The following is an 18,394-nucleotide window of genomic DNA, read 5'->3' on the forward strand; positions in this document are numbered from 1 at the left end:
CCCACACAAAGAACCTCAGCAAATACAAAAGTATTGACGTCATCCCTTGTATTATATCTGATCACAGTGGATTAAAGGTAACCCGCAATAACAACGGTTACCACAGAGGCTATACACATTCTTGGAGGCTAAACCCCATACTGTTATCCAACACTTGGGCCACAGACCAAATTAAAGATGAAATCAATGAATTCATAAGCCACAATGACAATGAAAATACATCACAAAGAAACCTATGGGACACAGCTAAGGCAGTACTGAGGGGCAAGATCATTGCCCTCAGCACTCACATTAAAAGAATGGAAGCAGAGCAGGTGAATACCCTCACGATGAAACTAAAACAACTGGAGAAACAAGAAATGAACGAATCTAAAATAACTAGGAGGAGAAAGATCACAAAGATTAAAGAAGAGATAAATCTGATTGAAAATAGAAAGACCATTCAACAAATAAATAAGACTAAAAGCTGGTTCTTTGAGAAAATAAATAAAATTGACAGACCCCTCGCAAGACTTACAAAAAAAAGAAGAGACTCATATACGTAAAATCAGGGACTCCACCGGAAAAATTACAACAGGTACACACGATATTCAAACAATCATAAGGAGCTATTTCCAGAACCTCTACTCAGTAAAAAACAATAATTTTACAGAAATGGATCAATTCTTAGAGAAGTACAAACTGCCCAAACTGAATCAAGAAGAAATAAATCAACTAAATAAACCAATAACTTACAGTGAGATACAGGAGGTAATCAAGAACCTCCCAACAAAGAAAAGCCCAGGCCCAGATGGATTCACCAATGAATTCTACAAAACCTTTAGTGAGGAGCTAATACCAATACTCCTCAAACTCTTCCGCGAAATAGAAACAAAGGGAGAAATCCCAAACTCATTCTATGAAGCTAATATCATACTCATTCCCAAACCAGGCTAAGACCCAACAAAAAAAGAGAACTACAGACCAATATCACTAATGAACACAGACGCAAAGCTCCTCAATAAAATATTAGCTAACAGGATCCAGAAACTGATCAAGAAAATTACACATCATGACCAAGTAGGCTTCATCCCACAGTCACAAGGATGTTGCAACATCCGTAAATCAATCAACGTAATTCACCACATAAACAGAACTAAAATCAAGAATCACATTGTTATCTCAGTTGATGCCCAAAAAGCCTTTGACAAAAAAACAATATCCATACTTATTAAAAGCTTTGGAGAGAACAGGAATAGATGGAACATTCCTCAAAACAATAAAAGCCATATACAACAGACCAACTGCTAACATCGTATTAAATGGAGAGAAACTTAAATCATTCCCCCTAAACTCAGGAACAAGACAAGGATGCCCACTCTCCCCACTTCTTTTCAACATAGTGCTGGAATCCCTATCCATAGCAATAAGGCAAGAGGAGGACATCAAAGGGATCCACATCGGCAAGGAAGAAATCAAGTTATCCCTATTCACAGACGACATGATCTTATATCTGAGGGATCCAAAAAACTCAGTCCCCAAACTCTTACACCTAATAAACCATTTTGGCAAAGTAGCAGGATACAAAATCAATCCACAAAAGTCAGCAGCTTTTCTGTACACCAGCAATATACAAACAGAAAAGGAAATTATGTAAACAATTCCATTTACAGTAGCCAAAAAGAATAATAAAGTACCTAGAATAAAAGAATAAAGTAACCAAGGACGTGACGGACATATTTAATGAAAACTATAAAAATCTAATAAGGGAAATAAAAGAAGACTCAAGGAGATGGAAAGACCTCCCATGCTCATGGGTAGGCAGAATCAATATAGTGAAAATGGCCATATTGCCCAAATTGTTATACAAATTCAATGCAATCCCTATCAAAATCCCAGTCACATTCTTCACTGAAATAGAGCAATCCATAAATTCATATGTAACAGCAAAAGACCTAGAATAGCCAAAGCAATTCTAGGCAAAAAAAGCAGTGCAGGAGGTATCACAATGCCAGACTTCAAGCTCTACTACAGGGCCATCATAACAAAAACAGCCTGGTATTGGTATAAAAACAGACCGGAAGACCAATGGATTAGAATTGAAGATCCAGAAATAAAACCGCACTCTTACAGCCAACTGATATTCAACAAAGGAGCTAAAGACATACAATGGAATAAACAGAGCCTCTTCAACTACTGGTGCTGGGAGAACTGGGCAGCCATATGCAGAAAACTCAAAGTAGACCCAAGCCTATCACCATGCACCAAGATCAACTCAAAATGGATCAAGGACCTCAATATCAGACCTGAATCCTTGAAACTACTGAAGGACAGAGTAGGAAAGACGCTAGAACTTATAGGCACAGGAAGGAACTTCCTGAATATAGTCCCAGGGGCAAAACAAATAGGGGAGAGACTCGACAAATGGGACTACTACAAATTAAAAAGTTTCTTCACAGCTAAGGACATAGCCACCAAAACAGAAAGACAGACAGCCAACCATATGGGAAAGGTTCTTTACCAGCACAGCAACAGACAAAGGCCTAATATCTGTCATCTACAGAGAACTCAAAAAACTAAGCCCCTCCAAGCCCAATAAACCAATTAGGAAATGGGCAAAGGAGCTAAAGAGAGACTTCACAAGAGAAGATATAAAAATGGCAAAGAAACATATGAGGAAATGTTCAACATCCCTGCTAGTAAAGGAAATGCAAATAAAAACAACCCTGAGATACCACCTCACCCCAGTTAGAATGGCCTATACTCTGAACTCAGGCAACAACAAATGCTGGAGAGGGTGCGGGGAAAGAGGAACCCTTCTCCATTATTGGTGGGAGTACAAATTAGTACAACCACTTTGGAGAACAGTATAGAGGTTTCTCAAAAAGCTCAATATAGACGTATACTCTATGACCCAGCCATACCACTCCTAGGCATCTATCCTAAACAGCAAGTCCCAAGATATCAAAAAGACATTTGTACTTCCATGTTTATCGTGGCACAATTCACAATAGCCAAAATATGGAAACAACCCAGATGCCCCTCCACAGATGAATGGATCCAAAAAATATGGTTCCTATACGCAATGGAGTACTACGTAGCGATTAGGAATGGTGAAATATTGTTATTCACAGGGAAATGGTCAGAACTTCAACAAATAATGTTGAGCGAGACAAGCCTAGAACACAGAAAACAAAGGGGCAAGATCTCCCTGATATATGACTGTTAACAAAGGGAGACGGAGAGACAGTAGAGACCAGGTCTGTGAAACCAAAAACTGCTTGTCAAATGGTATTTCCCACAAGATTGGGGCAGCGATCAAACAGTATGTAACTAAAACCAAACAACTACTCAACATATAAAGGTCAAAAATTGACCTCTCAGTGGAATACAATAGCTCAAAAGCTATGTATGTACGTTCATATAAGACTACTGTCAACATATTGTCTAATATCGACATTACATTCAAAGCCCCAGGCCAATTTTCTTGGGCTAGGCCACATGGCTACTGTATATGTTCTTGATACATTGTATATTGTATATATGTCTACCTGACCTAGAGAAGGGAAAGAAAAACAGGGCATAAGGTATCACAAGAAATGTACACACTGCCCTACTATGTAACTGTACCCTTTTTGCACAACACCTTGTCAAAAAAAATTGTGTTCAATTAATAAATAAATTTTAAAAAAAGATGTTTTAAACTAGCATGAAATGTAAAATACTCAAATTAATAAGCAAAAATTGTTAAGACCAATAAAACCAAGATATAATGTCTTTATACAAAACTGCCCATATATTAAAAACTAAGATAATAGCTTCCAGGTATTGAGAAAAGAAAAATCAGGGCAAAATAAGCAAGTTCAAGCAAAAGAAAACAAAAGTCATCAAGCTTAAAATCAGAGAACTATGGCATACTAAGTTTGTGAATGAAACACACACACATACACGCACACACACGCACACAAACACACACACAAGCTAGAAGCTGTTATCAAATGTTCTTCATTATCTTTAACACCATATGACAATTGGGATGGTCTAAGACCAGAAGAAAAGAGAAAATATGGAACCACTGGAAAGTTGTAAACTCTCAAAACTACAATATTATCTCGGCGGGATTTACAAAATTAAATTATAATGTCCACACCAAATACTATAATTAAGGTTTCACTGGCATTTCTATTACAACTCCATATTTCCACTCATTCATAACATTCTAAGAAACTCCCTCAGGAAACTAAAAGCTTCCTTATTTCTTTTGATACAAATGTTTACTTTTTTTTTTTTTTTTTAATTCTTTGTAGGGCTTGAACTCAGGGCCTGGCTACTGTCCCTGAGCTCTTTCACTCAAGGCTAGTGCTCTACCACTTTCAGTCACAGTGCCACTTCCAGTTTTTGTTTTTGCCAGTCCTGGGTCTTGGACTCAAGGCTTGAGCACTGTCCCTGGCTTCTTTGTGCTCAAGACTAGCACTCTACCACTTGAGCCACAGCACCATTTCTGGCCTTTTCTATATATGTGGTGCTGAGGAATCCAACCCAGGGCTTCATGTATGCAAGGCAAGCACCCTACCATTAGGCCATATTCTCAGCCCCACTTACAGTTTTTGAGTAGTTAACTGGAGATAAAGGTCTCATGGAGACTTTTCTGTCTAGGCTGGCTTTGAACTGCAATTCCTAGATCTCAGCCTCCTGAGAAGCTAGGATTACAGGTCTGAGCCACCAGTGCCCAACCAAATGTTTACTTTCTTAGAAGAACTATGAAGAATAAAAATAATACCTTGGGGCTGGGGATATAGCCTAGTGGCAAGAGTGCCTGCCTCGTATACACGAGGCCCTAGGTTCGATTCCCCAGCACCACATATACAGAAAACGGCCAGAAGCGGCGCTGTGGCTCAAGTGGCAGGGTGCTAGCCTTGAGCGGGAAGAAGCCAGGGACAGTGCTCAGGCCCTGAGTCCAAGGCCCAGGACTGGCCAAAAAAAAAAAATAATAATAATAATAATAATACCTTTACAGCCCAGAAAGTAATGGAGGGACACAATCTCAAGGGTAAAACGTAACAGAATTCTTTAGGCTTCCAATAATGACAACAGTTAAAACTTCCTCATAATTTTTTTAAAAAATAACTATTTTTTCATCAAACTGTTTTATGCCATGTTTGGTATTCACAGTCCATAAATTTCAGGCTTACACATGGCAAAAAGAGATGCTATGATTTATATTAATATATGTTTTTTAAACCGAATTTTAATAGTGTTAGCTTCCAAATAATTAAATTATACTCTTTTGAATGGCCAATACGTCATCAAAAACATAATAGGGGGAGGAAATTTAAAACTTTGTAAAAGCAAATGAAAATGAAAATATATCATGACGTTTGGAATATGACTAAAGTACTTGTAAGAAAGAAGGATATACTCATGGGGGAGAGGGAAAAGGGAAGGGGGAGGGGGGAAATGAGAGAGGAGTTAATAAACAATACAAGAAATGTATCCAAGGCCTAACGTATGAAACTGTAACCTCTCTGTACATCACTTTGACAATAAATAAGAGGGAAAAAAAGAAATCTACCCACTGCCTTACGTATAAAACTTTAACCCCCTCTGTGACACTATGACAATAAGTAATTATTCAGAAAAAAAAAACACTTAGATTCCATGTTCCACACTAAAAGTAGATTACTGCTATTGAAATGACCATTTTTATGCCTCATCTAACTTGGAAACACATGGAAATACAGTTTAGAAAAAAAGAGGAAAAAAAAAAAAAGAAAGAAGGATATAGCCAGGTGCTGGTGGCTCCTATCTGTAATCCTAGCTATTTAGGAGGCTGAGATTGCAGTTCAAAGCTAGCCTGGACAAGAAGACCATGAGACTCGTATCTCCAATTGGCCACCAGAAAATGGGAAGTGGAACTGTGGCATTAGCCTTGAAAAGAAAGACTCAGAAACAGCTCCCAGGCCTAGTTCAAGACCCTAGACCAACAAACACACATGCACAAAAAGAAAAAGAAAAAAAAAGGATGTAGCTTCAGACAATTGATCAATCGAGCAGTGATACATCTCAAGCAAATAAAACATAGCCAGGAGCTGGATGCTACTCAGAAGGCTGAGATCTCAGCTAGAAACCAGCCAAACAGACAAATCCAAGGTGGAAGTAAAGGTGTGGCTCAAAGAGTAGAACATAAGCAATGAGTAAAAAAGCCAAGTGAAAGCTTGAGGTCCTGAGTTCAAGCACCAGAACTGGAAAGGAGAAGCAGGGGAGGGGAGAAGGGAAGGAGGGGCAGGGGGAGAGAGAGCAGGATTGTGCCCACAGTTGCTGGGCACAGAGGCATGCAACTACCATCCCACAAGGAAGAAAAAAGAACCCTCGGTGTGGGAAGAATGTAAAGTGGCTCAACTACTATGGAAATCAGTGTAGAAGTTGTACATATGATCTCATAAGACGATGCTAAGAGAAATTAACCACAAGATTTGGAAGGGTAAAAGGCAAACCAATTTAACAGCAATACTTACAAGACAGCATGCTGTAAACCAACAGTACAACTAGGGAGAAGGTGGGGAGGGAACTGGGGAGGGGGGAAGGTGAGCAAAGGAGGAGGTAACAAGTTTGATAAGAAATGTACTTACTACCTTACGTATGAAACTGTAATAAGCCTCTGTACATTACTTTGACAATAAATTATTTTTAAAAGGGGGGGCTGAGAATGTGGCTTAGTGGTAGAGTGTAAAATGGACTAACCAAAAAAAAAGACATACTCAACAAATAAAAAATTAAATTAAAATTAAAAAGTTGCCAGGCACAGGTGGCTCACACCTATAACCCTAGTTACACAGGAGGCTAAGATCCAACGATCACAGTTCCAAAACAGACACAGCATCAAAGTCCATGAGACTTACCTCCCATTAACAAACAAAAAGCTGGACCTAGAGCTATGGCTCAAGTGGTAGAGCACTAGCCTTGAGCAAAAATGCTCAGGGATTCAAGGACAGGACCCAAGGCCTGAATTCAAGCCTCAGGACTATCATCACAAGAAAAAAATCACTAAAAATTTTAAAACAATCCTACCTTATGACCCACTATACTATTTTTGGATCTATATCTGAAGAAGTATAAATCAGTATTTGAGAGACACCTGCACATTCACGTTTATCATAAGACTAATCACAATAGTGACTGTGGAATCAGCCTGGATAATAATAATTGATTGGTGGATAAAGAAAATGTAGTATATACACACGAAGGAGTATTAAGCTTTAAAAGGATTGAAATTATGTTGTTTGCAGGAAAACATATAACTGAAAAACATTGAACAAGATAACAATGAACAAGATAAGACAAGTTCAAAAAGCTACATATAGTATGTTTTTGCTCATACATGGAATCTAGACTAAAATTATAATAGTAATAACAATAGTAATGAAACTTACAAGAGTGAAAAGAGGTACTATCCCAGGAAATCAGAAAGGAGAAAGTAGAGGGTACTAGTGGGTGAAAAGGACTGAAGTGCAATACACAGACACACTTGCAGATAGTATAATGAAAACCATCAAATACTGTCTGAAAAAGGCTTGAGGTCAAATGGAGAACTGAAAGAATATAGTAACAAGTACACTGTACACATCTATGGACTATTACAATGATGCTTCCTTGCACTATTAATGTATGCTAATAAGAAAAAGATGTGTTTTTAACTATGATAATTCCAGAGTAATACCCTAAGTCATTTAAAAGTGGAACTATTAATGTATGCTAATAAGAAAAAGATGTCTTTTTTAACTATGATAACTCCAGAGTAATATCCTAAATCATTTAAAAGTGGACTATTCACTATATTCACATGCATAATTTCTAAGTTACTGAAACACTACATTAATTAAAGCTTAAGATATGAAGCTATTTCAAAATGAATTTCATCCATTATGTTTTTACTCAAACTTTAATTTCTAATATTAAAAACCATGGCATTATTATCCAAGGGCATATACTGCTAAGTAATTTGTCAAAATAGCAACTGCAATTTCCAAAACCTCTTCCATCCCAAAATATTAAACATCTGTAAACTATACTTGTTTTTACAGTGGTTTACATTTGTGACACCTGACCATCACAAAATTCAAGTGTCAAATGCCATCATTTGTAGCATTATTGATCATTGTAGCAGTAGCCATCTGCATGTTCCAATATCAAATATGAGTTCTAGGCTATACTAAGTTACAAATCTTTTCCTGCAGCCTCTCTACTTAGTTGTAAATTGTCTTTCTTAAAATGTATTTCACATGGAACATCTGGCCTTGAAACTTCTACTTTTCCATTGGAAAAAATACTTAAATGTCTGTATTCTTTTTTGCTTTTCATATGGCAAACTACATGGGTGGTATAACCAAGTCTAGACTTTTTTTAAAGTTCCATTTCAGTATTATCAAATATAACAGCAAAATAAAATTTTATTATAACAATCCATAGATTTCTAAATGAGTCTTAAATAATGAAAGTTCATAAAATAAAATCAAAGATTCTATTAACAAAAATATCTGCTCTCAATGGACCACTCTGATCTATTTGCTTCCTAAATTATAAGATTTTTGGCAGATGCTCCTTAAAAAATCACAATTTTGGGAAAAAAACTAACAAGAAATATGAGAGGAGAAATAAAAACTGACAAAACTCAGTCCATGATATCAAAACTTCAAAAACAACTGAAATGTCATGTAAATTAAACTTTTCTTAATCCAAAAATTAGTCTTAAATCAGTACTAATAACAAATTAATAAGCAATCTACATGACTCCTAATAAAGGTATGACTAATCAATGTTTATATTAATACATTCCTTTATTTTTTCTGTTGCTGTGGGGCTTGTCAGGACCAGGGCAATGTCTTTGACCCTCTTTTTGCTCAAGACTAGCACTCTATCACTTGAGCCACTTCTGGTTTTTGTGATTAACTGGAGATAAGAGTCTTAAGGGTACTTTTCTGCCTGGGCTGGCTTCTATGGGAGATGCTCAGATCTCAGCCTCTGGAGTAGCTAAGATTACAGGCATCAGCCACCAGTACCTGGCTAAGCCATCCTTTTTAGTGCTTTATCCAAACCTCTTCTGTAAATGATTATGCTGCTTTGATAGTAAAAAGTATGTAGATTTGTGTGACAGATGACATACTAAAGTTAAGGAAATGTCAATATAATAATTATTACAATTAGTTATAAACAGTTAGATATCATAATATCTTACCTGTATTCCATCTTTAAGTTTTAAAATGCATTCCATTGTATTGATGGTAACTACCACTGGCTCTGAACCCAGTTTTGTCCATGGTACATGAATCCTCAATTCATGAATGTGTCCACTTAAAAAGGTAAATGGTAATTTCAGTTCCTAAGAGACAAAGCATAAATAGAAATTGGTAAGTGCTTAATATTTTTATTATAATAATCAAATTCCTTTCTTAAAAGAAAAGTATAATCTCACACTAAAAAATGTTTTGAGAAGCCGGGTGCTGGTGGCTCACACCTGTTATCCTAGCTACTTAGGAGGCTGAGATCTGAGGATCACAGTTCAAAGCAAGACCAGGCAGGAAATTCCAAAAGAATCTCCAATTAACCACCAGGAAACTGGAAATGGTGCTGTGGCTCAAGTTGTACAGCACTAGACTTGAGCTGAAGAGCACAGGGACAATGCCCAAGCCCCATGACCAACAAAAAAAAAATTTTTTTTGAGAATCACAGCTTATTAAAACATAATCAAATAATAAACAAACTATATTATTACTATATTATTAAATAGTTTAATAATATAGTTTGACCAAACTATAAATATATCTATATATATTTGATATATATCAAATATGTAATATTTGGTAAAACTATATTATATAGTTACATGTAAATAGTGACATAGTTTGATCATACTATATCACACTATTACTTTCATTTATGAAATATATTTCATTTATTTTCAATCACACTTTTAGTTATTGTACCTATTTGTAAGAGTTAATATCAATATTAACTTACTGGGGTTTTGTTGTTGTTGTTTTGGGTTTTGGGTTTTTTTAACAACCTACATAGTTTATTTAACAACATAGCAGCAATATAGCTAGATAGTCAGTCTGGTAAAGTGGTTACAACCAATAACTAGACCAAGCAAGCAAACAGTATTTAAGTCAGATGTCTGCCAGTTACTAGCCCATTACACTTGGGAAAATCTGTTTAATATATCTGTGTCTACTTCTAACTATTTGCAAATTTATTTATTTATTTATTTATTTATTTATTTATTTGTTTTACCATTGCTGGGGCTTGGACTCAGGGCCTGAGCACCATCCCTGGCTTCTTCCCACTCAAGGCTAGCACTCTGCCACCTGAGCCACCGCGCCCCTTCTGGCCATTTTCCATATATGTGGTGCTGGGGAATCAAACCGAGAGCTTCATATGTAGGAGGCAAGTGCTCTTGCCACTAGGCCATATTCCCAGCCCCACTATTTGCAAATTTTAGATGATAATAGCATCTTTTGAGGATTAAACTAGTTCATTTCTTATAAAGTGTCTAGCTCACACAAAAGTCATTGTAAAGATGGTAAGTATTGTCAGTGATTTGATGGGATAGTAATGCTTGATTTTAGTGTGTTTTATCCGGCATAAAATAAATCTGCAACCATTCAAAAGTAAAAAAAAAAAAAAAAAAAAAAAAAAAAAGATGGTAAGTATTATTATGACAAAAGTATGGGTTCAATTTATGTCTTTAACCAGGGTTTTTTTTAAGCCAGACTACTAAACATTTATTACTACTCTTTGCTAATAGAGTATCACAATTAAGTTTAAAGATGAAGTTATTCCTGCAAGCATTAAACAAAGTGGTATTTACTAGCCCTTACTAATTTCTAGGCACTATTCAAGCACTTTACTTAAATACACTCATTTAATCCTCATAAGGACAAAAGGTTAATACTAACATCCCTTTTCATAATAAAGTATCTAAAGCATGTAAGGTCTGGTGACTTCCCAAAATGAAATATCTAAGAAAGCCAAGACTAAATTTGAGAAAGATGATGCCCTCTTATTCTTAGCCACTAACAATACAGCTTCTGTACTTCCATTATGACCACTGGGGCTACATTTATCTATTAAAGACATTAAATCAGAAATTTATGATTTTCCAATATGACACAGATAACTTCATGATTAATTTTTCTAAGCTTAGAAAACTAAGAAGAGGGCTGGGAATATGGCCTAGAGGCAAGAGTGCTTGCCTCGTTTACATGAAGTCCTGGGTTCAATTCCTCAGCACCACATATTTAGAAAAGGCCAGAAGCAGCCCTGTGGCTCAAGTGGCAGAGTGCTAGCCTTGAGCAAAAAAGAATCTAGGGACAATGCTCAGGCCCTGAGTCCAAGCCCCAGGACTGGCCAAAAAAAAAAAAAAAACTAAGAAGAAAGTGAAGATTGCACGGTTCCTAATTTCAAGACTTTCCACAAAGCTATAGTAGGCAGTCTTCAATAACTGATACTGGGAAAACTGAATTTCCACATTAAAAAATAAGAAGTTAGATCTTTACAATTGCATACAAAATTAGCCAAGTAGATAAAAAAAAAACCTACCTGTGAGAGCTAAAAATCAAAAGACAACATAGTAAAAAAACTTGATGACTAGATATAGAAATAATTTCCTAAGTATGATATGAAAACCCCAATCAAGGAAAAAAGAAATAGCTAAATTGGACTTCATTGATATTGTGCCTGTAATCAGGTATGCAGGAAGCCAGCCTGGACAAAAGTGAACACAAAATTCTATCTGAAAAAACAAACTAAAACTAGAAAGGACTGGAGGAAATGGCTCAAGTGGTAAAGACCCTGAGTTCCATTCCCAGAACTAAAAAAGATAAAGAAAAACTTTTATGTATCAAAAGACACTACTGACAAAGTTAAAGGCAAAGTACAGGAAGACAAAAGCACTTTCAAATCATGTATCTGATAACAGATTGATATCCACAATGTACAAAGAATCCTTATACCTCAATAGTAGATTGAAAAATGGATAACAGACATGTTACAATGAAACCTCTGTGTATCTGTACAATTTCTTAATAATATTAATTTTAAAAAGGACAAAGGATTTAAATAGACATTTCTCTGAAGATAACATTGAAATAGTCAATAAGTACATGAGAAGATTCTCAACATCACTCATCATGAGAAAAGCAAATTAAAAACACAATGGGATACTACTACATAACCATTACAATAGCTATCATGAAAATAGAAAATAATGTGTTGGCAAGGATATAGAGTCCCTAGTATCCTTGTGCAAGCTCAGAGGAATCGTACGTGGTAAAATTACTATGGAAAAAAATTAAATGTAAAATTATTATACATTCTAACAATTTCACTTTTGGGTATGCATACAAGTGAAATGAAGGCAAAATCTGAAAGAGATATTTTTTACACCTATGTTCATGGCAGCATTATAGCCAAAAGATTAAAGCTAGACAAGTATAATAAGATAAATGAAGAAACAAAAATTCATAAAATTAAATATTCTTAAGCATTCAAAACAAATGTTAATAGATATACAGTACAGAGGAATATGGAAGTCACAGTCAGTACTAGGGTGAAAGAAGCAAGATACATTGGATATTGCCACATGCTTGTAATTCTAACACTCAGTGGGCAGAAGGAGGAGGATCAAGAGCTCTAAACTAATCAAGACAGAGAGCAGTGGCTCACACCTGTAATCCTTGTAACTCAGGAGACTGAGATTAGACAACTAAGATTCAGAGCCAGTCCAGGCAGACTAAGCCTGGAAATTCTTATCTCCAATAACTAGAGAAATACCAGAAGTGAAGGCATGGCTTGATTAGTAGAGCACCAGGCATGAGAAGTAAAGGACCTAACCTTACAAAAAATATATGAATATAGTTCAAGATAAACCTAAGCTACACAGCCATATACCATCTCAAAGAAAGAAGAGAGAAGGGAAAGAGAAGAGAGGAGATGGGAGGGAAGGTAAGGAGAAAAAAGAGAGAGGGGAGACAGGAGAGAAGAGAAATAAACCAATCACAAACAGGTAAATGTTTAATGAGTTCGTTTATATGAGGTACCTAGAGCAGACATGTTTGTTTGTTTGTTTGTTTTTGGCCAGTCCGAGGGCTTGGACTCAGGGCTGAGCACTGTCCCTGGCTTCTTTTTGCTCAAGGCTAGCACTCTGCCATTTGAGCCACAGCGCCACTTCTGGCCTTTTCTATATATGTGGTGCTGAGGAATCAAACCCAGGGCTTCGTGTATACAAGGCAAGCACTCTACTACTAGGCCATATTCCCAGCCCCAAGTAGTCACATTTATAAGGAAAAAAAGTACAATTGTAGCTGCAGAGGATTAGGAGGTGGGGAGAATAGAGATAAAGCTTAGTGGACACAGAATTTCAGTTGAGGAAGATGAAAAAGTTCTGGATATAGATAACAGTTATAGCTGTTTAACAACGTGAGTGTAATTAATGTTACAGAACTGTACACTTAATATGGTTAAGAGGGAATATTTTGTTTACACATTTTATAATAAAATTAAAAGACTAGTAATGCCAATCACACATAAACCCTTCTACAAATTATAAACAGAATATTTCACAAATAATCTTAAAGTGATAAACATATCTGGTCATGAAAATTTAGTAAGGGCCAGACACAGTGGCTAACATCTGTAATCCTAGCTACTAAGGAGGCTAAGATCTGAGGATTGAAGTTCAATGCCAGCCTAGGAAGGAAAGTCCATGAGATTCTTATCCCCAATTAGCCACCAAAAAAATCCAGAAGTGTACCATGGCTCAAGTGATAGAACACCAGCATTGAGCAAAACAGCTCAGGGACATCACCCAGCCCTGAATTCAAGCCCTAGGATCAGCATACACCTAACACACACACACACACACACACACACACACACACACACACACACACACACACACACACTTTTAGTAAGGAAGCTGAATACAGTGACTTTTGTCTATAATCCCACCTAGTTGGAAGATAAGAGTTCAGAGGATCAGTGGTTCAGGCTAGAAGAAGCAAAAAGTTAGCAAAATTCCATGGCAACCAATAAAGCTGGGTATAGTGGCATTCTCCTATCATTCCAGCTATGTAGGAGGCATAAAAAGGAAGACTAAATCTAGGCTAGCTCTGGTAGAATGCAAAACCCTGTTCAAAAAGTAAGTAAAAGCAAAATGGACTGGAGCAAATTATTCAGATGGTAGAGTGTTTGCCTAGCAAACACAATGCGAAGTTCAAATCTGTGTTTATACACACAAACACACACACAAAATAAAAAAACTGAGTATGGTGGGCAGACACTGCTCCCACTGAACTACTACAGCAAAAAGTAAAACTATCTCAAAAATGAACAAAGCAAAAGGGTTGGAAACATGGCTTAAATGATACAGAACCTGAGCAGCAAGTATGAAGCCTTAAGTTCAAACCCCAATACTGCCACAAGAAAAAAAAATAGATAAATTATAAGATTATCATTTGCAAGCATATATGCAACAGAAATACATAAAATCCAACAATATATTTAAAAAACTACTACAGGGAGCTGGGAATGTGGCTTAGTGATAGAGTACTTGCCTAGCATGCATGAAACCCTGGGTTCAATTCCTCAACACCACATAAACAGAAAAAAAACAGAAAAAAACAGAAGTGGCTCTGTGGCACAAGTGGTAGAGTGCTAGCTAGCCTTGAGCAGAAAGAAGGCAGGGACAGTGCTTAGACCCTGAATTCAAGCCACAAAACTGGCACAAACAAAAAGACTACTAAACTGAGGTGTAGCCCAGAAATGCAAAGAGTTTAAATTTTTTAATCAAATTTCCCCCATTAACAAAAGAGAAAAACCAATATGAACTTATTAAATGTAATATGTGATGCAATTCAATGCTTATTCAAGATTGTAAAAATTCATCAGAAAACCAAGAATAAGACAGTGTTTCCCTAACCTGGTAAAGGCTATTCATACCTAACATACTTAATAGCATAATATTTAACTCCATAAGAAGCTGAACACAAAAAATAATGTTTTCTTTTCACCACTATATTCAGCATTGTATTAGAGGTCCTAGTCAATGCAATAATAAAAGAAAAAGAAATAAAAAGTATAAGAATTGGATAGGAAAATGTCAAACTGTCATCATTTACAGATGTCATTATTTTATACACAGACAATCCAAAAGAACCTATCAAAGTGTGTGAAAGCAGAAAGGCAAATTAAAACACGAAAGCCTTAACCATAAAGAAAAAGACTGACATTCTCTGACAATATAATTATAAACTTCTTCTCAGCAAGATACCTTTAAGATACTAAAGGACAAGCCACAAAGTAGACTATGATGTGGCAAAACATTTATCTGGCAAAGAACTCACTTCAGATATTAGAAAGAACACAGATAATAGAAAGAACTAAGTGTTAGGAAACCAGCTCAATATAAGGCAAACGGCAAGTCTCTGGGTTCAATTACTAGACTCCAGAGGAGAAAGAATAAATAAATAAATAAAACAAAAAAACTACAAGTTGAAAGAAAACCAAGTACAGAAAATCCAATTTTTTAAGAAGGCATAAAACTAACAGAATTTACAAACAATACCCAAATGGCCAATGAACATGTGAAAAGGTATTTATCATTAGTCATTAGACAAAAAGCAAATACAAATTATAATACATCAGGCAAGATGGAGCAAGCCTATAATCCTAGATACTCTGGAGACTAACCTTGGGAGAAATGTGGGAACAGGCCACATTCCATATTCCGTGGAATTGTGAAACAAGAGAATTCTGAACCACATCTTGGGAAAACAATCAAGATCCTAACTCAAAAATAACCACTGTAGGGGCTGGGGATATAGCCTAGTGGCAAGAGTGCCTGCCTCGGATACACGAGGCCCTAGGTTCGATTCCCCAGCACCACATATACAGAAAACGGCCAGAAGCGGCGCTGTGGCTCAAGTGGCAGAGTGCTAGCCTTGAGCGGGAAGAAGCCAGGGACGGTGCTCGGGCCCTGAGTCCAAGGCCCAGGACTGGCCAAAAAAAAATAAAATAAAATAACCACTGTACAAAAAAAAAAAAAAACCACCGTACAAAGGACAGGAGATATGACTCAAAACTTGAGCACCTATCTAGTAGCAAGAAGGCCTTCAGTTCAAACCTCAATATGACAAAAAGAAAACGCATGATTAAAATGAAATATTACTATATGCCCACCAGGAAGGCTAAAATTAAAGTAACAAATATAGCTAACAGTAGTAAGAATGATACCACTACTGTGAAAAGCCACTTGCCAATATATATTAAAGCTAAACATATGTCTACCTCTTAGACATATATGAGAAATTAATACTCATATCCATCAAAATATACATATAAGGATGTTCATTCAGAAGCTCTCTTTGTAATAGTGAAAAGTATAAACAACCAAAGATTCACCAATAGGGAAATGGATAAATAAATTGTGGCATGGAATACTACAATAACAAAGAACTAACTGCTCATGCAGCATATGAGTGGATCCCATCCATAATATTGGGGGGAAAAAAGCCAGAGAGAAATGATTCAAATTTGATGAAGCTCAAGAACAGGTAAGAGGTATCTATCTTAACAGAAACCAAATTAGCAGTCTCCTATTTTATGAGAGGAGAATATTGCTTACAAAAGTGCACAGAAGAGCCATTCTTAAGGTGCTAGAAACATCTTGTTCTGGATGGAAGATGCATAGATGTGACAAATTTTAAAACTGTGTTGCTACACTTAAGATGTGTGCTCATTTAAATGCTTAAACGAACATACTAAAACACCCACTTAACCTTGGGTAAAGAATGGGGAGGAGGTTAAGGGTTTCTTAGTTATTACCTCTAGATTATTCTGCAACAGGTGAAAATGGAACATAAACATTGGTAACAAAAACCATCAGATTAATTCTTCCCATACTTCCTAAAGAGCATAGTTGACCTCTGACTCTTGAGAATCCACAGATTATCTTGAATTACAAGTTACAGTTCATTTGTATCAGGTCAGTCACGTGTTAAGACAAACTAAAGAGTGATGAATAAAAGTTTGCCACTTTACTGACATTCTCAAATCATCTGCTGAATTATTTGAGGATGCCAATAAGGAATGGCATCTTAGGGAAAACAAACAGAACTTTCCTCAAAATCTGACTTTAATCTCTTTCTCTCTTCCACGGCCCCAAAATAAACAAGAAGGTAATATTCTCCAGCTTCATAGAACATTGTGCCAATATATATCAGCACAAACACATTGGCAAGAAAATGAGGTTTTCCTTGCTAAAAGCCAAAGCATAGGAAATGAATGGTGCCTGGTTTTTCTTTGCATGAAGTCAAAGGACGGGAAACGGATCGTGTCTAGACCGGCTGGAAATGTTTCTCTGCCCTGACAGCTCCACAGCTTACCTGTTCCAGGACATCTAACTTCAACTCGAGTTTGCTGAGAACCACATCTCCACCCCACAGAGAAAGCTGGAGATCCGAAGGCTTCAAGTTCTTGATGTACCGATTTACGTAGCTCAGTAAAATGGGCGTTACATAGGACTCCAGCATCTTTCGGGGTTAGGAGTCAGAGGCAGGTGCTGCAAGGAGTAGAGACAGCACGAAACGCTGTGAGTGGCTGAATCGCGAGTATGGCGCAAATAAGTAAATAAATAAGAAAATGACACGTCCCCGGAAGGAAAGGCCGAAAAGCGGCCGCTGGCCTCCTCCCAGGCTCCCCGAGCTCCAGCAACTCCTCGCGCCTCACCTGGTCAGGTGAGGTGGGAGAGCGAAGTGACAGCGTACGGACAGCAGAGCCCCCGGGATGGGAGACGGAGCGGCGGGCTTCTCTTCAGCTGCCGCGACCCTTCGCCAGCCCAGTCACCCTCCAGACCCTCCGCCTTTCCGGAAAGCCCCGAGAGCTACCGCGGCAGGACTAGAGCTACAGGCCCCGGCCCTCCCGCCGCGGCCTCCGCTGACACTCGCTCTTGAGGCGTACCGTGGCGCCTCCTCCACCTCCGGGTACCTGGCGCGCGCGCCCGGGAGGCGGGGGCGGCGGCGGGGACGCCACACTCCCGTACAGCGCGACTTCCGGGTGTGCCAGCCTGCGTGCTCACGAAAAAACGGCCCGGCCCCGGCCGCCTCCGCTCATCTTCCACTCCGAGGTCTCAAAGGCTCACTCGAGCCCGGGCGTATACTCGCTGCGTCTATTGAGAGCAGTATCGCCCGACTCGCCTACTGGGGTGCGTCCTGACCACCGCTCGGGGTTACGGACCAAGCTCTACGGAAGTGCTCCGGGGAGGGGACGGACCCATAACGAGGAGACACCGGAGACCCGGAAGTAGCGCTGGGAGGAGTGAGTAGTGGCCGAGCCTCCCTCGGCCTCACTCGCAGCCGTTCTT

The 18,394-nt window shown here is 37.8% G+C and overlaps 1 protein-coding gene across 8 annotated transcripts in view; it reads right to left on the minus strand.

Annotated features, from left to right (window-relative positions):
• Vps13b (vacuolar protein sorting 13 homolog B) overlaps positions 1–18,135 on the minus strand; it is a 535,466-nt gene extending 517,331 nt beyond the window's left edge. For 3 of the 8 annotated variants that reach the window (XM_048359303.1, XM_048359299.1, XM_048359306.1), the window contains exons 1-3: positions 17,992–18,135; positions 17,418–17,596; positions 9,212–9,355 (exon numbers count right to left, since the gene is read on the minus strand). In XM_048359303.1, the coding sequence (XP_048215260.1) occupies positions 9,212–9,355; positions 17,418–17,564 (291 nt within the window). In that variant the 5' untranslated portion in view covers positions 17,565–17,596; positions 17,992–18,135. Of the gene's footprint in view, positions 1–9,211; positions 9,356–17,417; positions 17,597–17,760; positions 17,829–17,991 lie in introns of those variants that run through there. The other 5 variants (XM_048359305.1, XM_048359300.1, XM_048359301.1 and 2 more) reach the window with 5 other exon arrangements.
• Between the last annotated feature and the right edge of the window lie 259 nt (positions 18,136–18,394).

Source organism: Perognathus longimembris, chromosome 12 (assembly GCF_023159225.1).
Source record: "Perognathus longimembris pacificus isolate PPM17 chromosome 12, ASM2315922v1, whole genome shotgun sequence".
NCBI classification, from domain to species: domain Eukaryota; kingdom Metazoa; phylum Chordata; class Mammalia; order Rodentia; family Heteromyidae; genus Perognathus; species Perognathus longimembris.